A 23,034-nucleotide genomic window follows, 5' to 3' on the forward strand; every position below is an offset into this window, starting at 1 on the left:
GGAAGGTGGGTGTGGGCGCCCGTGGGAGAGCGCAGTCCCAGGGGCACAGGGGTGGGGGCTGAGCAGGGCGGGCGCGTGGCCCCGCGGAGCTGCTGGCTCTTTAAGAAATCTCGTGTGCTATATTTATCTCTCTGCTGTCTGTGAAGACTGTTTGTAGGAGATGAAGCCTTGAGGAGAGCCTTTGCCACTGCCTGCCGTGCTATAAATAGATCTGAAGAGACGGAGGGAATTTATATATATCCTCGCTGGGTCTAGATACAACACTGCAACTGCCCTCTCTCAGAGCAGGGGGCCCAAGTGAGCTCTTAACCCTTTCATCCGTAGTGCAGTTGAGGTGGAGGAGAAAGCACAGAGGGGAGGAAGGATGACAGGACAGGAGCCACTTAGAAATGATCACCACAGCTTTGGGACCGCGCGTATAGCTTTTGCAGCCGCCGCATTTGGCCCCTCTGGGAGGATGGATGGAAACGCAGTGCCTCTCCCCCCCTGCCCCCAGAGCAGGGGGGTGGCACAGGACGAGACCCAGCGCGTACCTGGGGAGTGCACCTTGTCGGGAGAGCCCCCTGCAGCAGGTGCAGAGTCCGTCCTGGCTGGGCACCGAGAGCAAAGAGTCACGAATGGCTATGACTCATCCCCCTATGCCGCACACGGCATATACGGTATATATTATACTGCACCCGTGGGAAATAGCAGCTACAAATGCGCTCTCCTATTTCCCCTGAAGTGTGAGATGCAAAAAAAAAAAAAAAAAAAAAAAAGTATTAAATGAAAATTTTCCACCCCATTTGTGCGACCCTGCAGGCTAAAACCTTTCCATGGTGTCCATCCCAAAATTGCGGCCCAGCTGGCACACTTGGTCACACGAAGGACATCCAGGGGAAGCCTCTTCTGCTTTGAGAGGGACCCGCTCGCCTCTCGGCAGGATTTACTTGTCACATGCAGTGCTGGTTGGAAATGCAGAGCACGACACAGTGAGCTATGGCCACCGCACGCCATGCGCCAAACCCTGCTCGCACTAACAGCCAGCATAAATCCAGAGCCACTCCAATGATTTTTGCAAGATCACAGCAATTTACATCAGCAGAGATTTACATCAGGGCAGAATTTAGCCCTGTAGGTTCAAAAGAAGAGAACTTCAGGACAGACAGGACAAAAAGGAGAAAAATGAGAAAAAGAGGGCATTAGTCCTCAAGAATGAGATAACAATTTTTCTTTCCCTCAAATTAAAGGGCGGGCACCTCTGCAGCTCAGCATCTTCCAGAGATAAACCGGTGGGCTCGAGGTCACAAACTCTTGGTGACCTGCCCAGTGACACTGTTGGGTCAGGTGAGAACTGGGACCAAGCGGCGTACAGATCTTTTTATTTTTTTCCAGAGCAGGTGTAGCAGTGACACTGGCTATATCCACCTGCTTGTCTGGAGCATTTGCACTGCAGTATGACACCCATGGTGAGGTGCTCCCAGCAAGCACCAACACCACAGGGACTCCTGGATGTGAGCTCCTGCAGCGTGATTAGATGCGGGGGGCAGCTGGCCTCAGGCACCGGGTCCTATCCTGGGGCTTCCTAGACCTTGATAAACCTTCTTGGGATATAGAAAGTGACGACATCAAGGTGTTGGTAAGGCACTGGAACAGGCTGCCAAGGGAAGCTGTAGAGTCACCATCCCTGGAGGTAGGTGTTTAAGAAAAGGGTCTATGTGGCACTGAGGGACATGGTTAGTGGGCATGGTGGGGATGGGTCAGCAGTTGGGCTAGATGATATTAGTGGTTTTTTCCAACCTTCATGATTCTGTGATGCTATGTTTAATTATTTTGACTTTAGACATCAAAAAACATCCTGGATATCAGTAGCCCTTTGCCACACCCTGCTTGGAGACCACAGGTGACGCACAGCATCACAACTCTATTCTGAAGTGTGCTACCAAAGTACACCTACTTGCCATTACTGTACCCAGCACCCAGCACCACTGGCAGAATGCCCACCTGTGGCCTGTCTCCATGACCCCACCATTCACTTGCTTCTAGAGGGAGCCACCAAGGGGCTTTTGCACCTCCTTTGGTGGGTGTGCAACATGGGTGGGTAGGACCTGGCAAAGGGATGAGAAGCTTTCCACCCTTCATAGCCAAAGGGGGGCAGGAGCAAAATTCAGGCATCCCAGTGACCTTGTGGGGTCACTGTACATCCCCCGTGTTCTTGAAGGCCGCAGGATCAGTCTCCGTCTCAGGCTTTCATGATTTTAAACATATTACTTTGATACACTCTGGGCTGCTGTGTAAAGAGACGTGCCACAGGAGATAGCATGGGAGAACTGGCTAGAGACATCTAGGGGGTGTTCACTGTTCTGGGTGTCTCCACAGAGTTAATGGGCAATAAAGGAGGGGGAGAGATTAAGAGGTGGGAAAGTGAGAAGAGGACAAAAGAGTGATGATGGCAGGAGTAGTGATGAGGGAGACAGGAGCGGAGATGAGAGATGGGAAAGCAAATAGTGCAGGACAGAAGGCCACTAGGGTAAGGGAGCAGCAGGGAGGGCCCAGGAGAAGCAAGGGGAGAAGGAGCCTGGGGATGGGGAGCTGGAGAAGAACGAGAGGTTAAAAGAGAAAAGCAGAGGAGTGGTTACTCACTCCATGCAAAAGGAGATGAGGAGACAGAGAACAAACCGTTGTCCCGTAGACATCTCTAGACAGAGCGCACTGCCCACAGAGACACAGCCAAAGAGGAAGGGAGCAGGGAGCGCAGGGCTGCAGGGGATGCCAAGGAACGATGCCACCTTCCCCATGGCACTGGCACAAGGCGCTGGCGCCAGGCCAGGCTGCGTCTTCTCCATCCCTCCCTCCCACTCCTCCTCTCTCTCTTCTCTACCCTCCCTCCCCTTTTAAATTCAAACATTTGTGTGGTGTGAAATCTCATCTGCTTTGATGGCGATTCACAGCGACACTGCCCATCGGAGGGGAGCGGCTCGTCTGCTCTTCACATGATGCGCTCAACGAAGCGGCCGAGCCTGGCCAGCACCACCCACATCCTCCTTCCATCTCTGCCCCCTCTGTCTGCCTCCAAGTCAGCCCTCTCACACCATCACCTTCTCACCTCCCTCCCCACAAACAAGATGTGCCCATGCCCTTGCTCTAATCACTGCTCCTCAGGTCTGTGGGCAGCTGTGCTATCCAGCAGCCAAGTCCTCACTGCCCTGCTACTCTGCTGCACAGCTGGCAGGCAGACACAGTTCATCTGGGGGGAGACAGAGCTGTGGAGAGAACACTGTACATCTCAGAAAAGGAAAAGGAAAAAGAAGAAAAGGGACATGCATTCATGAGATGTCGAGAAACCCTGGCAGGCTGCGGGCTGACAGACATCCCCCTTCTCTGCTAGCACCAGCAGATCCAAGCAGAAGCTGAGGTAGCACAGATACCTCACTCTGGAGAGCATCCTTCTGCCCCAGGGGAGGAATGGATCATTTCAAGAAGAACAGCCAAAAGCTCAAAGTCACACCAGGCAAGTGCTAGGTCTCCATTTGTTACGATGAGGAAGCGATGCCCACCTGGAGTTTGTACTGACAAAGCAGATTCCAGCGCGGAAAGGGCAACGCAGCCTCACTGTGCTGTCCCTCCACCACTGCCTGCCCTGGGAGATGAGCACAGGGATGTCCCACCACTGCTGTGGCTCAAAGGGAGCACTCAGTCTTCTGCTTATCATCAGTCCTCCACAAGTTCTCTGACTTGAACACCATCAGACATTTCATTCCCGCTCTGATCCTCCTCATTGCTGTTTACTTATTAATGGCTTCTTCTGTCTTATTTAGAATGATTATATAAGTTCACAGACAGCATGGAGCTCTGACCTGCTATTAAAACCTACCATGTTTGACAGTCTCTCCTCCATCTCCCTCTTACCCCACTGCCTGCCTCTACATTAGCTGCCCCTTCAGCTCCTGCCTGAGCCTCATCTCGTCATACCAAACTCTGAAGGCCCTCAGCCTCCAGCCCATCCTCCAGGGCGTGAGAGAAACAAATTCATCAGCTACACGTATAAAGGGCAAAAAATGATTTCCCCAAAACACCACTTGGTTTCAAAATGAGCAGGTCCAGGCTCTCAAAGGAGGACTGGGTGGGAGAGAGGGGAAGACTCTCGCCTTTGAGGTGTCCCTGATGCAAGCAGGGTCTCGTTCCCCTTAAGCTCATCCTTAAAAAATAAACTCTATGCATCATATGTATGTGTACACCATGAAACTAAACATACCTGGGACTGGTTTCTAGGGCTAGTGTCAACTGGAATGGAACAGCCTGTGCATACACTTCATTTCTTGCCTTCCAGAGATAGGGTCTGGCTGCATGCAGAACAAGAGAATAGGCACCAGCCTCTACTGTGCTCTAACTGGGAAATGTCCAAGAGTCTGCCTGTGGACACAGACCAAACCCAGGAAACAATCTGACAGCATGGACTACCCCTGTGCAGTTTTTAAGTTGCTGATTGCAACTTTCTGGATTTCTGATTACCCGAGAGGTTGAAGATGTTGCTGTCCCCAGCAATACAGACCTCCAGAGTCTGTCTGTGAATTAGTGGCAATGAGAAGGTGTGGAAGCCGCTCAAGTTTTGCAGGACACGTGCACAGCCCCCATGGGGCAAGTTAGACTTGTACAGGAATTCCGGTGACTAAGAGGAGAGAAAGGCACAATTGCTGTTTTGCTGAATGAGTGGAAAAAAAATGAAATCGAATTTTCACTCTGCACATTCTCAAAGTCAGTCATGAAATCATGCTGGCAAATGTCACCTTCTGCCTGGCAGTAAGCACAAACTTCGAAGGGCCTGGAGGGATTTATATACCCTGGTGAATTTTGCCATTCTTTTAACACGGTCTGATCTTTGCAGACTCCCGGAGGTCATGTTAGAACCAAGAGCAAGGCAAGGATATGGAATATTTTCCTCTTGTGTCTGTGTGCCTAAAACCAACTCCATAAGCCTTGGCACAATCCTGCTAAGGTCACTGTTTCCAAAAGCATCTGTGCTTGCATAGACTTCCTTTGATAAATAACAGTATGTGCTGCATTCAGATTAGATGGAGAGAAAAAAAGCTCTTCTAAACTAATTCTTCAGCCACAGAACGAGCCCTTCTCCCACTCCCAAACACAGCACCATACCAGACACTATAGAATCACAGAATCACAGAGTATCCTGAGTTGCAGGAGACCCACAGGGATCATCATGTCCAGCTCCTGGCTCCAAAATCAACTCTGTCCCAGCAGAAACCAGGACACGGCCTGGGAGAAAATTGCGCAGTGGTCTCAGCACAGCAGAAGAGCTCCTCAGTTATAACCTGCCAGGCCTCTGCTTCATAGGGAACCAGATAATACCTATGGAGAGAGCAAGGACATGGCTGCAAACAGCAAGCTTCAAGTGCTACAAGAGCAGGAGAGCCATTTCTACCAACTGAAGAACCAATAAGCCCAGGCTGGAATTTGGTGAATGCAGTGCAGACAGGGCTGGGCCTTGATCAAGAGCTGGGCTGGCAGTGGGAGCTCTGAGGAAATCCCCAGGGTGAGCTGCAGCAGAACCCAAACCATGGGCAGCCTCAGCAGCACTGTGCAGCAGTGTGCCCAGCAGTGGCTGTGCAGGAGATGGGGATGCTGGGCCAACCTGCACTGCTTCCCTGTGCAAGATGAGCTGGAAGTGGTGTGTGAGTGCTGCCCGGCCCAGCAGTGAGTGTAGTGCCAGGGGCGGGTCAGCTTGCTGCCGCACAAGGGCTGCCCTTCCCTGGGAGCGGTGGGAATGCAGTCCTATGAAAGCATAATGCAAGCGCTGCCAAAAAAGGTACACCTGGATTCACTCAGCTGTAAACTGTGAATGTGGAGCTGTTTGAAGTATAATGACTCTCTCCCCTTCGCTTCAAGCGCTGAAAAGGCATTTACACCAACGGCGACAGTGGAGGTCTGCACCCCATCGGGCTCAGCGCTCTGCAGTGCCTCAGCTCTCCTGTATCCAAACTGCCTCATCTCCAACACGCCTCACTGCAACAACTCTCATGGGCAGGGATATAAAGAAAAAAAAAAAGAAAAAAAAGCAAAGCAAAACACATGCGCGCCCCACCACTACCACCTTCGCAGGAGGAGATCCCTCATTCTCCCTGCGCAGGATTTAGTCTCTGTCATCAAATTCTTCTGCAGCCTTCAGTTGCTCAGTTCTCATCGCCCGGGCTCCTCGCCAGCCTGGCGCTGTGTCCCGCCCGCTGTCCACTCGGCCCCAGCGTCCCAGCAAGCACAGGCCTGCAGCCTCAGCGCCCCAGAGCGCCTGTTCTGCTGGAATTCACTTTTTCCCTTAATTGGAATGCAATCAAAGAGCATCAACATTTCCCCGAAAGACGTTTTTAAGCTGGTATCAAATACGATTTCGCACTGCCAAGCGAGAATTTCAGCGTCGTTACAGTTGTTTCTATTTTTAGGTCTCTGAAAACAGATAGGAAAATACTGATGACATCAGCATTCGATGAGTGTCAACTACCGAATGTTTCGCTACCAAATGGAAGCTGCACGGGCTAGAGAGAGAAATCTTACACCGTTACATATAGCTTCTATGTGTGATAACGTAAAGCTTATTGAGTATTACAGCAGGGGCCGAGCAGACAGCCTCTGGAGGTCCAGAGAAACGACTTGATGATCCTCCCTGCACATGCCAGCAGTAGCAGTACCAGCAGCTTGAGATAGCGAGGGAAGTATCGACATGAGTGAAAAATTCTCTGCATAAAATCAGGAGTGAAACATCAACGCTCTCCGAAGCACTTGTTCTTAAATGAAAAATTTCTCCCTAACTTTTTTGTTGTTGTTGTTTAAAATTGGATGAAGCCAGTGCAATTTCTGACAAAAAGCCATTAGGAGGAAGGATGCATTAAATCCAGCCAGTTCTATCCAGCTCCTCCTCACTGTTTTATTCACCTCTCTCCGTGACACCAAGGAACTGCTTTGTCTTGGTGGGCAGTTCCCTTAAGCCTCACTTCGTACTGCACACCTAACATGTTGTTTTAGCACTTTCCTGCTGTGTGCCCCAGGTGACTGCCTGTGCTTCATGGGCACCTGGAACCCCTGCAAGATATGTAGGAGCCAGAGGAGCCCAGGCACAATCCCACCACTTCATGCTTCCTAAAGCTGGCTTTGCACCCTCCCACAGCAGACCTCAGCCGCTAGGAGCATCCCATGGGTTGGATCTGTGTTCCAGACCCCAGGATCTGGGCCACCTGCTAGCTTGGGGGAACGGACCTGGGAAATACCCCTGGCAGCCCCGCATCGCCTCCCAGCGCAGCCCGTGGCTGTTTATGCATTCCTTTTGTCGGAGACCTGGCAACCAGCTTTTAATCCTAGCCCAGTGTGAATTAATTTTGGAGTAAGCTTTTGTATCGAGTGCTTTCCTAAGATGTAGCTGTATTACATCTGCTGCTCTCCCTTCATCCACTAATTCGCTAATTCTATCAAAAAGAAGCATATGCTTTTCTGACACACAGCTTCCACAATGAAACAGAGCAGTGGAATAAAGAGCTTCATTTACTCATGGAAACGAGTTATCTGAGGCTTGATCTTGTCCTCACTGAGGTCAGAAACAAAATACCCATTGACTTCCACGTGAGCTAACTTGGACCTTGTGGTCTGCTCTGGGGTTTGAGCCTGATCCTGCCTGAATGCTCGCTGGAGCCGGGGCTACCAGGGTGTCATCCTCCCCGCTCTCTGACATCAGAGACTGCTGGAAAGAAAAATGACTGTTGTGCCACAAATAGCACGATTGAGTCACTTTGCTACAGGATTGGCTCAAAGGAGGGGGAAGCGGCTGGTGAGAAGGTAGAAGGAGAAGGAGCAGAGCTGTGCTATCTTGCTTGGGCAAAAACAAACATGCGGGCCGACAAAGGTACAAAAAGAGCCAACAAAAATCGCCTTCTTCAGCTTTCTTCTATCAGAGCAACTCCATTTTAAAATCCTTCCAAAAGTGCAAGAGAAGACAAGGGCTTCACTCTACAGGAAGGACCTGTACTTCCCTTACTGTTTGCAGGGCAAGCGTGGTGCATGTGTACGAAGATAAAGGGAGCACAGGTGAATGTTCAGCTTGGTTTCTTACCTGCTTACACCTGCTGTGCACGTGGCTGTGTATTTTTTAATGTGTTCACAAATCTTTGCACCTGCAAAACTGCACCTAGCACTTCTGCGGTCAGCAAAACCACAGATGCAGGAGTCAGTCCAGACTGTAAGCCCTAAAGAAAGTGTCTGTACCACTGTGAATAGATTTTGAGGGACTTCAGGCACTCAGGGCACCTGGCTCGTCCCCCAGTACCCCAAAGCCTTCAAGGCATTAAAAGCCAGCCACCCTGGCCAGAGGCACAGCCCAGGAACAGCAGTTGCAATTGCTCGCTGCTTCATTTTTGCAGTTGCAGTTTTCTCCAGGGGCAAGAGAGCAGCTTCCAGGAAAACCAGCCAAAAGTTAAAACAACACAGGCAGCTCTTACTATGGCCCTGGAAATAACAGGGGCAAACAGCTGTCATTTTCTTTCTATTGGCCTGGATACAATTTTCCTCAGCTCACCCATTTACGCAGGCGCTGGGAGGGAGCCGAACTCCCTGCCCATGCTGCAGGGCCCTGCAGCAGGACAAGGGCAGGAACAGCGCTGGAGGTGCTCACGCAGCATGCTTGCCCTGCAAATCCTCCATGGACTTCCACTGCTCATCACCTGTGTGGCAGGGTTCACACTGTTTGCTCTTGGAGCTGATTAAATGGCAGCTGATAAAAATATACTAGATACTAGCAGCTCTGCTTCTTTTGCTGCGCAGGTGCATGCTAAGGTCTCCTACCAGCCTGGGGGAGGCAGCCCTGCTCTCAGGTGGGCTGGCTCAGCAGCTCCAGATTCACAGCACTCTGTGCCCCCTCCTTCACAACAGGACAGAGTTTGTGCTCTGACCTACCCCGAATCAAAGCATCTTCTTGCTCAGCCCAGCCTTCATATTTTGTTTAACACAATGGGAAAATTTGGGGTAGCCAGCTGGGTGAAGGCTGCAGTCTTTTTGGTGAGTGAGTAAAGTTCAGAGCAGTATCAGCCAAGCAACATAGCTGGCCCAAGGTCGAGAGATGGATGCTCCTAGAAAAGGAGAGGTGGAGTTGGTGGAGGCTCACAGTTGAGCTTATTCTATCTTTTGTTGCATGAGAAGGGCAAGAAGCATCCTCTATTCAGAAGGACGATTAAGTGCAAACATTACAACAACTACTCCAGCCTTCTCCTTACCACCAGCAGCCACTGCTTCTCTTTTGGCTTCCCAGAGCTCTGCCATAGGGAGACACTGGGCACAGTCACCCCCTTGTCCCTAGCAGGACAATGCCCTGCTTTGCTGTGCCCACACCCAGCCCCACTCTCCCAGAAGCAGCCCTGCAACTTAAAAAGGAGGAAATTATCATAAGAAGTCAGACTTTGCCACAAAGCACAAGGCAGCAGAAGAGCTGATACTGTAAATGGGAAGGGTGGGTGTACCCTCTTTGAAAGAGAAAGGTCTTTCCTCCCCCTCTGCTGCGCTGGGACGTAAGCCCAGAGCTGCTATCACAATCTTTTCTGAATGTGGAGGCAGGTCTAAAAGCCAGCTGTGAATTTCAGTAGTCAAAAAAGAAAAAAAAGAAAAAAAAAACAGAAAAAAAAAAAACCACACACACAAAAAGCCACCCACAAAAAACCCAGGCAAACAGCTCAAAGCAGACAAATACAGGGTTGGGGAAATCATTGCCTAGATCTCAGCTACAGCATCCAAAACTGCGCCGCACTTCTACCTATAGTTGCAGACCTCTCTTTTAGCCCCTACCTGCCATGGAATCTGCACAGATCCAGGTAACACAGCAAGCCAGCCTTTGTCACCTCCACTGCACTCAGAGTACTTTCAAAATTGTGTGGACTGCCAACACAAATCTGTTCCAGACACCACAAGAAGCCTCCTTGCTGAGGACCATTCCCCTACTAAATATCAACTTTCAAAGCACAGTCATCAAAAATTGCTCTGATAAAGACAAGAGACAATTTTCTTTTAAATGGTACAAAATCATATCTTATACTTCGTAGTCAAAAATTACTGAAGTGATTCAACTCAAATGCTGCAGAAGTTAGATACCAGAGTAATGAATTCTCATCTCCCTAAGCCAAACTTACAGAAAATTATAAGCAACTGAAAATGAGCGTTTCAAATGGAAGTGAATGCACTGAATGACAGTAACTTGAAAAGCACAGAACCAACTATTCCCATCTCCAACACTTGTCTATAGCAGTAGAGAGAACTTTGGAGGTCTGAAGGTAACAACCATTTCCAGCCTGGAGAAAGAGTAGATGTTTAAACCTGTGCAGAACCTGAGTATGGTTTGGGTCCCTGACCGCGCCTAAAGGAAATACTGGAATGTGATTCAAATGGGGGAAATTTAGATGAGAAGTCATTCACGAACACAACCAGCAAGAATTCCCCTCACATGTACCTCAGGCCGTACAGGACGGTCCCATCGGGATGGAGCCGAATCATGCGATTCTTCACCGTCACCCCATGCAGAAAGGACTTCTTGTCATTCAGGAAATAGGTGTCTGGCAGCCACAGCTGGTCAGCCACCCGGTTGTCCAGGGTCAGGTTGAGAGGAAGGTCGTTATATGCCAGGCGTTTGTCCCGCCAGCTCTGCTGGAAGTACATGGTGATGGTGTAGTCCTAGGAGAGAAATACACAGGGACATAACTCAGACCCTCTCTACTGCCACTGCAGAGACATCTGGTGGGTCTCCACCTTTGCTGGCACCCAGATGCCTCCTTCTGAACACCACCAGCTGGGGAGGACTATGTTTTCTTCTGGGAAAATGGAAACAAGGCAGTTGATAAAAGCCACTTCTAGTCTGAGCAGAAATTTAGAAGGTTCCCAAAGGCACATGGAAAATCTCACCTCTAGGCCAAGGATTCAAAGTCAGCCCAGGCCAGCCGTGACAAGCTATTAGTGCCTGCCTTGTTGTAGGAGCAAAATTGGGAGCTCATTGTGATTCTCAGAGAGGGACATATGTGGAGGAAATCTGTCACCAGTGGAGCATGATCGTCAGGATAAGGGGCAGTGCCCTGACCATCTCCAGCCACCCCAGTGCCGTACTTGTCTCCTGCTCCTTTCCTCTCCAGCAGTACAAAGCTGAAGCTTAAAATGGCATCTAAGTCTAGATTTCTCTAAAGGGCAGGGAGAGATGTTCTGTGGCCCATAGCTGCAGCTATGCAGACAACTCTAGATGCTCTACAGTAACTGCATATCCTAGGGAGGCCCAGAGGCCCCAAATCAGCTTATTCACCGAGACATACACAGTATTGTGGCACAGTGCTGGAAGAATAATTATTTCCTTTCAGATAAATGAGTAGTACAGGAAGGGGTCTTGTACAAAATGACAAAATATTCTCTCAACAGCTCTTAAACAGGCCCAGAACCAGATTTTTATGGGTAACCAGCGAACAAGATGTAGATTAGGAAGTGGGCAGGGGAAACCACGTGCACAATCTTACAGAAACCAGTAACTTTTCACAAGTCCCTAAATAAAAAGCATTCAGCAAATGCATGCAAATGAACTTTTGGGGCCAGAGACATGTTTCTTCCTAAGCAGATACTGACAGTACCACAGGAACCCCCCATGCCATGCAAGTTTGCATGAAAGGCATTTCTGCTCTGTGGGGGTGGGCTGGTGAGGACCTTGCTTCTGCACTAACATCTGGGCTGAGTGCAGAGGCATCCTGCCTGCCCACTTTCTCCCACTTACTTTACTCAAAGCCAGGTTTGATTAGCACCTCAGAAAACAAGCTCCAATAATCCCACCATGTAGGCACGCCAGGGTTTGAGTGCCTAACTCTGATTCAGAAATCTAGACCCATATGCATATCCGAAAGGTCGCGGAGCAAATCTGTGGTGTTGTCTGGATACAAAAGCTATTTCTGTCACCTTTGTATTATATTGAAAAGAACAACAACAACAACAACAACAAAATTAGTGCTAGCTTTCTGGCCAATAAATTGTTTTGCTTTGATTTTTAAAGGACTGAACTCTTGCTTCCCAATCCATTTCTCTTTCTGATTTTGGTTAAGACCCTGCTAAAAGAAAATGTTCTCCCTGCTTCCCTCTCCCAAGGGATGAGGAAAGGCATGACCTGTGTTGGAAGGAGCGTGCACCTGCCCAGCCTCCCCCACAGCCTGATCTCTATTTGGAAAGAGAGGCAAAAGCAGAGAGGAGTCCACTCCTCATCAGAGGCTCAGTGCAGGTAGCACTGCAAAGACCTTAGGAAATTGTTTAATGTGAATTTAGATTTCAATTTTTGGGAAATACAAGCTGGGGCACCAGAATGGGACTTCTGAAGGGTACACGTGTTCAGAAGTAAAATGCATCCACTTGGTTCTCTGAATTTTCAACCCCCAGGAAATGCAAGCTTTCCATAGATAGCTGCAAGCCTTCTCCAGCTAGGTTTTGCCACCATACCTTGACTTGCCACTTCAGACTGCACTCCACTGTAGGAAGCTGAAATGCTACAGCCAACAGCCCTTGCAAAGCCAGCTGAGCCCTTTCGAGTCTCACTGACCTACAAACCACATGTCTCTTGCCCCAAAAGGGCTGCATGTTTCAAAACAAGATACCCATCTCTTCCATCTGCAAGCCCCTCTACTCAGTTATCTCAAAATCTCTTGGTTTGCCCCACAAGTCCTGGAATGATAAGGCTCAGGTGTTGCCTCCAGCCCCATCACTTACTGCAGGACCCCTGTGCTGCCCACCCTGCCTCGCAAAGAGGATTTCACAGTCCAGCTGTGCTTGGCACTGCAGCTCCATCCAGCCCCTTGTAAAGCCAAGGTGGCACGTGAGCTTGCTGAAAGCTGCTCAGCATGACCATCCACACGGGAACCCCTTCGCTTCCCTCCACTTGGTTTGCTCTGCCCAGCAGCTCCCAGCGAGCTGTCAGCCCTGAGGCCCCTCACTCTCAGGCTTTGCAGAGGCTTTGCTCTCTTCCTTTCTTCTCCTCCTGCTTCCCATGTGATGCACGCACAAAGCAGAGGTGAGAGCAGCACGTGGAGCTGGCAGACACTCCAGAGCTGCCTCCCTGCAAGGAGGGAGGGAAGCACGTGTTGAGGCCAGCAAAAGACTTGGAGAGTGAAGAGGAGCTTATCTGGGGGTCTCACCTGTAAAATGACAGTGCATCCTACCGGCTAATGAGAACAGGGCTGTTAGTGTACATCCCCAAACAACAGAATAGTACTGATAGCTCATCTTTTCTGATACAGCAGAGACCTCAAACCAAAGATGATGTAAGAGGTCTTGAACAGTGAAAGGCTGAAATGTGGTCACGAGAGGGGTATGGAAGGAGAAAGGTATCTCCTGCAGAACTCCAGAGGTGAACGGATGCAGAGAAATACACACAAGGGTCTCTCAGTTTCCCCACTTAATAAGTAATTGTAACCCTCTGCTACTTCGGTGTACAGAATTCCACCCTCTTTTATAAACATAATGGTTACTGAGCAGTATACAAATAACTAAATGCACCAAAAAAAAAAAAACAGTAGAAAGACTCTGACAGAAACAGGAAGCAGCAAGGGAGGAAAAATATTGCACAGATTAAATACTAAACAGAGACTTACGATGACAGTATCTGATTTTCTGTAGTGGGTTGCTGCACAGGAACAGGCTGAAGGCAAAGTAATGAAAATAACTTTCCACAGAAGTGATGGAACTTGTTACAAAAGCACGAGGTCAGGTGCTTAACAGCATTTTGGAAGGCCCAGGCATGGTGTGGAGAAAACAGTCCTCCAGGTCATAGAAGGGAGGGACTACATACATCTCCAGGAAAGGAGAATCAGCCCAAGGATGCAGAGCGTCCTGCGGCAAGGCAGAAGCTCCAGCTCCCAACAGACACTAGAAGCATCCCTCCTGGGCAGGCTGCTCATAAAGCCTCAGCACAGCTCCTGGCAGATGAGGATCATTGGAAGATTGGGTCAGATTGGTTTCCTCTGTGCTGTGACCTATACAGTCCCCAGTACAAAACCTGACCAGAGGCAGATGTGTGCATTCTTGTTGCAGGCTACAGTAGACTCAAAAGCCAGAATTAGAAGTTGAAGAAATACTGCATGCAAAAGAGTCAAACCTTTGCTTAGAATACAGTATTTCTGGCAACGTGGATGTCTCCTGAGCGTAGCCCATGTCTCTGGTACCTTTCTGGGAGAGCTCTGAAAGTGAAGGCAACAATTCCAGACTGCGAGTGGAGCTATATTTCACCAAGAACTTGAAAGGTGCTGGAAGCAATGAGGAGAATAAAGGCCATTTTACAATTTACCTCCACCACTAGATGTGCCACTGAATTTTGTCCCCCAAGTCCCCCTCACCCCTAACTTTGACGAAACACCTCCCTTTGGAGAAGTGACCAAATAAAAGTCCTACCCCATATAAGCAAATGACATATGGTCTCCTTGTCCAAGATCATAAAAGAACATTAGGAAAGCCAAAATGCTCCAGAAAGAGAGAGAAAAAATGGAACATCTGACTTAGTAAAAACCAAGCTGCCACTGCCAGAGACTAATGAACAGTTTGTTGGCTTCAACTTCTTTGATGATTAAACACCAGCTCCTGTTCCCGTCATTCCTGGGAGAGAAATTAAAGGACAAAGTAGTCCTCCAGTATGTTTTATTTTAAGGAGAGGGTAGGGGAAATAAGAATAATTTTGAAGGGAAGGAGACAATGTGCCTGCAACCTTTTGCAAAGAAACAAAGCAGTGTAAAAAGCACAGGAAAATATATGAAGGACAGAGCAAGATGGCCACAGTTCTTAGCAACCTTGTTTAAGAAAGCTGCTTTGCCCTCACAATGGATTGCCCATTTCCATGCAGATAAGACAAATCAATGGGTTCCAGATCTTAAAAAGCACCAGTTAATCTGACATTAGTAAAGACATGATAGCAATCTTTCCTTCTCCAAGATAGCATGAAGTCTGTTTTAGACTCTCACCTTTGCCTAGGGCAGGAAGCAGCAGCTCTCGTACTTATTGTGCTTTTCATGGGGAGAGTATTCTGCCAACATTCTGCTTTTAATTTATCTTCTGGTGCAAGCCAGTGCCCAATTTACAAGTCTGGAGTTCTGCATGACAACTGCTATACATAAAGTGACAACTATTTTAGATATTGTCCTTCTCCCTGTTCTTCAACTTAGAAGGTGAGAAATCCAGAATCTCTCTCCACCTCCCCTAATTTTGAATAACCAAATATCCCCAGATGTGGGTGAGAGGAGAACCACATTGTACCTGCAGTATTTCTGCCAGTAATGCAAGGGAACAAATGTGTTAGCTTCTAGGACAGGCTCTGTGCACCTCTGTGCAGCAGGTCTTTGTGATCTTGAACTCATTTTTCTTAGGACCTCGGAAGAACTTTGCATGGCGATGTTTCCCCTCACCAGTGTGATCTACTTTTGTAGTAATTTGCATGTGTTTAATTGCTGAATGCATGTCCAGAAACTGGGACATATCAGCTGTATCCTCAACAACTAGGGGTGTGCAAGTGAAGTGTCATCTTGTTGCCCTATTTCTCTCCTGCCACATTCCATCTCCATAGCACCTGTATTGTTGTTAGTCCTGCGCTATGTTAGCATGCTACATATTTGCGTTTTGCACACCCACAACAAACCATGCAACAGCATTGGTGGCTGTATCCCATTTCTTTACCCATCTCCCAGCTTCCCCTATTCCATCTATTTGTACTTCCTAGGCACTACCCTTACTGCCTTGCAGCGTATTACCAGTGCCCTGCTGCATACACATACAGGCACATCTGATATAGAGCCATTAAAGCTCAAAAATACGTATTTAATAATCATTTGTATCCAATTAAACATGCAACAACTAGCCTATTAAGCTAAATTGAATTTGAGCGAGACATTTAAACAGTGACTAGTGAAGATACGGGTTTCTAAAGCCTCAGAAGGCTGAGGGAAGAACACTGGATTATGCCAAGGGAAAGGTGAAGCTGGAAGACCAGTGACACTCCCTGAACTCTTTCAAAGCCGTTTCACAGCCTCTGCATGCACCTTCAGAGAATTTTCATTTTACAGTGACTTTCTTACCTCTTGCTTGCTGAGTGCTGCTCAATTCAAGTGGTCAACACTCATTATGCTTTCTAGCAGGAACAACACGGTAGCAGAAGAATGCAATTTCACTAAAAAATTCCCAGAACTCTTCATTCTTCTGGGCTATCATTTTTTAAGAATTACTATTATTTTTTAATGAAATGTCCTCTTCATCGTCTTGTCAAGAGGTTTATTGGACACCAATCTAATTGAACCATACTCCAGACAGGAGAGTTTCTGAAGCCCTCCAAATAGATGCTGACTGCCAGAGACTATAGGAAGAGAAGGGAGGAATGGCAAGGAGAAAAGGATACTTCTAAATCCTTCAAGAGACTTAGAAGCCCACTGGGATTAGGTACTCTAGAAAACACTTCTGTCTCTCTCTTTCAGCTCAGTCAATGCTAATTCTGTAGGAGACTTTGGGCACTTTAATCTATGTCCCATTTTCTCTTACCCATAATATTGAGACAGTGATGCTAACTTGCCTCCATGTTGCAGTTTGGGATCCTACATCTCTAGGCAAGTGCTAAGTGTGCAATGCACAGAAACTACTTTTTTTCCCTGGGAAATAAAACTTTAAACAGAGTTTATGATTTGCTGTGGCATTCAAGACCATCAGTGCAGCTTAGGGCTGCATGGGTAGGGAGTTATGGCATGAATGAAGCAATACTACTACCTTACGCAGCAGAATAAAACATTGTATATACAGTTCTGAGCACCAAAGCCGTGGCTCTTTCTGCATTATCAAGGCACACTGTGCTTGAAAGACAGTTTTAACTTAGAGAAAGAAGAGTTGTTATTCCATGGTAAAAAAAAAAAACCTGCTGCAAAGGTGTTATTTCCCTGGAGGTAGCTGGAGGCAAACAAATCCTTTAAAAGATGTAAGACAACTAACATGTCCTGTTTGGAATAATTGCCACAACTTTGCTGGCAACTCGGTGCAGACTGGCTTGACCAAAATGTTATAAGGTAGAGCTAATTTCCCTTAGCAAGCACAAGAATTTGATCACGTAGGAAAGACAATTGGGAGTAGGCAGAGATGATGTGGAATCAGGCACAGAAGATGCAGAACATTTTTATGGCAACATGGCTCAGTAAGGCCAAGTGCGGGGGTATACTAAAGGGAGAGGATGGCAGCCTGTGGTTTGAAAAACAAGGCTTGCTTTTCAACAGGCCCAAGAAAACTTCTGCAAATTATCGTACTCAAAAAAACCCCATGACTTTTGTACACACAGGCCCATTTCTATTTCTGGCGTGACTGATTCTACATGAGTACTTGGCATAGCTGTATCTGTGACCTCTATGCTGGCAGATTGTGTTAGAAGAAAAGGGCTAGCAGTCACTTGTGGTGTGAGCAGAGAACTGTAGTCATTCCAGGACAACTGTAAGGTAGAAGGATACCAACTGATAACCCATTCCTGGCAATATCTACCATCTAGGGTGCTGACCACATCAGGTATCATACCTCCCGGCTACCTCTGCTTCCAGTCATGCCCTTGATTGTGCCTGGGCAAAGCCAAAGGAACCAGACTGAGCAGCAGCAGCACACACAGTATGGCCTACGCTATCTTTCTGCCACTTTAGCAATCCAAGTCCTGGCTGCAGGAGCATAAATCTGATGGATGGGTGCAGTGTAGTTAACTGACGATAGCCTTCAAAATGCAGCTTATGAAACACTCCTGATCCTGCTGAACGAGTCAAGTTTATTACAGGATGCATGAGGCAAAAAACAGATTTCAGCAGGCTGTAGAGCTCCACAAGCAAGCAGACTTGGACTTCATGGCCAACTGGATGGCAAAGAACAAGCTGCAGTCCTTGTCCATGCTGAATGAGTGCTCTCTGCAGTACCAGGACCAACAGTCCTGGAGCCAAGGAGCTCTATTTGCAGAGCTGGCTGAAAGTTGTTGGCAGGAAGCCCATGTGAGCTCGGTAAATAAAGTATCCAGATAATAAAAATACCCAAAGGCACTGTTTAATTTTTCGGAGGGTTCTGATACAGCCAGCAATATTGCGAGGGAACAGAAATCTTGCAGACAGGAACAGGAGCACAGGGCAAAGCCGACCTTCCAGAAGAGAGGAACAAAAGACACCTGGTAGATATGATGGCACTCAGCCTCTAGAGCTAAATCCCCACACTCATTTACAAGGGAGAAGAAGATCAGCACTCAGGAACTAAACTGAGATTCAGGAAAACCAGGATCATACTGGAGCTGGTGTGTGGTGGACCTTCAAGTCTGCTTGAACCTCAGTTGAAAACTTGATGAATAAAAAGGTCAGTACTTTGTGTATCCATGACCTGGGAATGCAAAGTGCACAGGAAGGGAGATGAAAGGCACAAGCTGCCTTCTCCTGCAGTCCCAATGACGTAAAACGAGATCCTGTGGCAGCAGGTTGCTGCAGTGGAAGAGGGAGATGAAGTCCAACTTGCAAGATGTAAACATGTTTAGGTTTGCTTTCCTTTTCACTAGAGCCTCAGGTGGGAGCTCACAGCATCCTGCAAAGAGGGGGGTGAGGGATGTGTAAGAGTGCACACCCCAGCCTGGTGTCCTGCTGCACCCTGGCAGATGGAAGACAGCCAGCTGCATGCACCCTGCAGGCAGTGGTGTGGAAGGCAGCAGGGGCTGTGGAATCCCACCTTTCACTTCTTTATCTGCCACTTTTCTGGCTGGAGCTGCCCCGACAGTCTGCTTGTGCCAGAGCAGCAGAGACTGGCAGCATTTCATCCCACAGGCATGCACTACCTCCTTCCCCAAAATGATCCCTTTCATCTGACTAGAAGGCCTTTCTGGATCTACAGACAGCTCAGCAGATCCTTTCCCTTTCACCATCATTTTTCCTTGAATGTTCATTTTTCTCTGTAGCCTAGCAACTCCGCACAGACTCAGAATATTAACAGCTCCTGTCCCCACACACAGTCTTCTCCAGAGGCCTGAAAAATGTGATAGCAGAAAGGCTGAGAGTGGTAGGAGCGAGCACGAGAGATGTAGGGAGCACGCAGGGAGCCTATATCAGCATTCAGAAACAGCAAAGCTATTCAGCTGTCGTATCTGCCACCTTCACTCAACATGTACATAACATATAGAGCTATATATAGCCCCATTTATTTACATATTCAAATAGCAACACGACACGCACGCCCTTGTATTCAGAACTAGGTTCTATATGGAGGTGCTGGCACTCTTGCGCACGTACGCTCTATTGCTGCATGCTATAAATATATATATGACAAGATGTCATCAGGTCAGAGCCTCAAGATCTAATACGGTTTTCAATCAACCACATGAAGTTTTCACTTGTGGGAAGATACTTCTGCAGTAATCTTCTCCAATGCTGCAGCACTTCTATTGAAACAGGTGGCCATTTGGAACATTGTTCTCAAATACAGCTTTTTTAATATATACATATATATAAATATATAAAGGCTGTGGGAGTTCTGCCTGTAATGTAAAAACCAAAGCAGGAAAAAATTATCCGGGACAGTTTTCTGCAGTAACAATGCTAACTACTACAGGAATGCCAGAGTGCAAGCTGAAGTGGTTCATGCCACTGCCATACAACGCTGACATGTTCAGATCTAAAGATAACTTGGCTCGTTCAGGAACAGATGGAGCACTGCAATACATAGCACTGTTCAGCTGAAAGCGTGCTGCAAACCATATAGCCGTGGACTCTCATCCTCTCCAGTATGACTCCTTTCCTGCTGTGGGGTGGAGTCATCTATGAAAAGGAGAGTGAACATAAGTCTGTTCAGTGAGAGCACAGAATATTCTCATGGGGGAATCACCCAGCGAGCCAGGCATCTGAACTCATTCTCAGTCCTGGAAGTGGGGTTGACTAAGCCCTCCTGAGGCTCAGACTTGTGATACTGGAGGACTTGCAGAGCTGCTCCTTAGGGAAAATGGCATCATGGCAAGATGCGTAGTGGGGATGTATAAATGCCTATTCTCAGTAAGCAGCTCCACCACGTTTTGTTAGTGCTGCAAAACCCAGGGTTTGGTCTAGGAATCAGCCAGTCCATCCAACTGCTTGGCCATATCCAAGTTGTTCCAGTTGCACAGATAACAGGCTTCCTGCATACCCTCCCATTAATTTATCCTGCGAATGCTAAAGGATTTCTAGGAGGAAATCAGCATGGTAGAATAGAAAGCCTCAGGGGGAAAGAGTCATACTCTAGCTCAGCAGCTTCCAGTTTTTCTTCAGCTGAGAGCTTATTTCAGCAAGGCTTCCACAGCTCATTATCAATTGATCTATGTCCATGGTAAAATCATGCAATTCAGCCAACAAAAATATTTCATTCAAGAACATCATTAATGGCAAAGACATTAGAGCCTTTCAGCACAAACACAGGGGACTCCTTTATAGGGGATGCTATGAAGCTTTCCCCCACTCGCGTGGGGACAGCTCCAGGCAGGACTGCTGCTTTACCAGACTGCCCTCTGCTACACACACCTCAAGTCCATGGGACCTCCATCTCAGAAGGAGTTGCTGGCTCCTTGTGCAGATCCTAGCTTTCATCTGACCATTGCATTTGAAGAAACGGTATGGTGATCTTTGGGTTGTTACTTAGCAGCTTGACTCTAAGATGTAGTGAATTCACTGGGCTGTCTCTACAGGTAGCCAACATCAAGGCCAAGGATGCAGGGAGAATTCTGTCACTGGAATAGGATAATTTTCAAAATATTACAGAAGATAGATAAGATTATTCCCTTCTACGAGTTGCCATAAATACAGCAAATATTGACATATGAGTCACACTGACCTATTTTCTACTTTTTAACCCAGGCCAATCTCTTTGTAACCAATTTCGTAACCAAGAATGTGGAGTACATCAGGCTCCTTCACAATGGTTTGCTTTTTTCTTAACTGCTTTGCAACTGCAAGATCACCACCCTGCTGTGGAAGGATCAAGTTTTGGGGCAGAAATGGGAGCACTGCTTGTTAGAATTTCAGCAACCATTCCCACATCTCATCACACACAAGTTCCCTGAGACCCAATGCTTTACTTGTCTCCATGCACTACCTTAGTCTAAGAGCTGCCAAAAAGGACCTGGGGGTACTGTTGGATAGCAAGCTGTATGTGAGCCACCAGTGTGCCCTTGCAGCCCAGAAAACCAACTGCATCCTGGGCTGCATCAACAGAAGCATGGTCAGCAGGTCGAGGGAGGTGATCCTGCCCCTCTACTCTGCGCCGTGAGACCTCACCTGGAGCACTGCATCCAGATATGGAGTCCTCAACACAAGAGAGACATGGATCTGTTGGAGTGTGTCCAGAGAAGGGCCACAGAAATGATTTGAGGGATGGAACACCTCCCTGTGAGGGCAGGCTGAGAGCTGGGGCTGTGCAGCCTGGAGATGGGAGGGCTCCAGGAGACCTGAGAGTGGACTTTCAGTAGCTAAAGAAGAGCAATAAGAAAGAAGGGGACAGATTCTTTCGGCGGATATGTTATGATAGAACAAGGAGAAATGGTCTCAAACTAAAAGTGGGAAGATTTAGACTGTATATAAGGAGGAAGTTTTTTACAATAAGGGTGGTGAGGCACTGGCACAGGTTGCCCAGAGAGGTGGTGGTGTCTTGTCCCTGGAGACACTCAAGGTCAGGCTGGACGGGGCTCTGAGCACCTGATAAACCTGGAGGTGTCCCTGCTCATTGCAGGGAAATTGGACCTGATGAACTTCAAGGGTCCCTTCCAACTCAAATGATTCTATGATTTAATTCCACGTCTTTCAGCATAATCGGTAATTTCTGTTAAGGTGGAATGTTGTGTGAGCATATGTTGACAACTGATGCTTGGCCTTCTCAACTGTATCGGTGCCGGTAAGTCACCCCAAAACCCAGAAGTCCTTATGGGATAACAACTGGAAGAACAGGCAAAGCAATGTAAGCTCTAGAAATTGCAGAGAAGATGGCTTCCCGCTATGGATTAGAGGTCCTCTCTCCCCTTCTACAACTGTCTTTATTTCTCCAAGCAATAGGAAAAAACATCAGGAGGCTGCTGCTTCCCTTCAGCTAGCCATGGGGTTCTGTGTTTATGCAGAAGTTACTTCCTATTGCTGGAGAAACATGGGAGAAAGCCAGCCAGGTGACTACATGTAACTGATGGCAGCATGCACAGGATACTGCTCACAGCCATAGAGAAGGACCTTCCTTCTCATTCTGTTACCTCTTTCCTTCAGGAAAATACCATTTCATATGTACAGAACTGCCACTGCTTGATTTTCCAAGCAAGCAGCCACCCAATGCATTACAGCCCTGCACACAAGTGACAATTGCTGCATGACCTAAGTGGTACTGAGGCAATCTTTGGCAGAGGAAGGCACAGACCATTGCCAGCTCTGAAGAAACCTACCATCTCAGCCACATGCTTGGAATATCACAGTTTAAATGACAGTGCACAGAATCCCCTAGCACATGAAATTAAGCACAACTCTTATTTGTCCATGCCAGCACAAAATCTGGGTACATCAGAGCTGTACTATTCTTCTTATGCTACACTATAAGAATTTGGCCCTTCAGCACCAAGGCATCCTCTGCTACTTGCAACAGTACCATCCCAGGAGCCTACAGCAATCCAACAGGACTGCAGCCCCTGCAGTACTATTACAACACACCACCCATTCAGCTCAGCACCAAAGATGCATCTTTACTGTGTTTTGGCAGTCTTCAATATTCAGCAACCTTAAATACTGGGACATAGCATACTCACACACACATTTAGACACTGCAGTGCTGTGAGGCTGGAGATAGTTGAGGCTAGAGGGACACCGTTATGGTACTGGAGTGTCCTGTCATACTTACAGCATATAAACCAGAAATCTCTGACTGTAGGATCTAAATACTCGAACCTTTAAAACCTTTGCATATCCAAACACATAGAATAGACTGACTGGAAAATATCTGTATATCATTTTTTTTTTCCCATTGAAAATGGTTGCCAACAAAGCA

General features: G+C 47.7%; 1 protein-coding gene across 3 annotated transcripts in view; it reads right to left on the minus strand.

The window, feature by feature from the left end:
- The window catches only part of LOC110403351 (gamma-aminobutyric acid receptor subunit beta-4), a 67,264-nt gene that overhangs the window by 11,577 nt on the left and 32,653 nt on the right, over positions 1 to 23,034 (minus strand). For all 3 annotated transcript variants that reach the window (XM_021406476.1, XM_021406475.1, XM_021406477.1), the window contains one exon: positions 10,469 to 10,689. In XM_021406476.1, coding sequence (XP_021262151.1) covers positions 10,469 to 10,689 — 221 coding nt within the window. The remainder of the gene's footprint in view (positions 1 to 10,468; positions 10,690 to 23,034) is intronic.

The sequence above is a fragment of the Numida meleagris genome, chromosome 8 (genome assembly GCF_002078875.1).
Source record: "Numida meleagris isolate 19003 breed g44 Domestic line chromosome 8, NumMel1.0, whole genome shotgun sequence".
Taxonomy (NCBI): Eukaryota; Metazoa; Chordata; class Aves; order Galliformes; family Numididae; genus Numida; species Numida meleagris.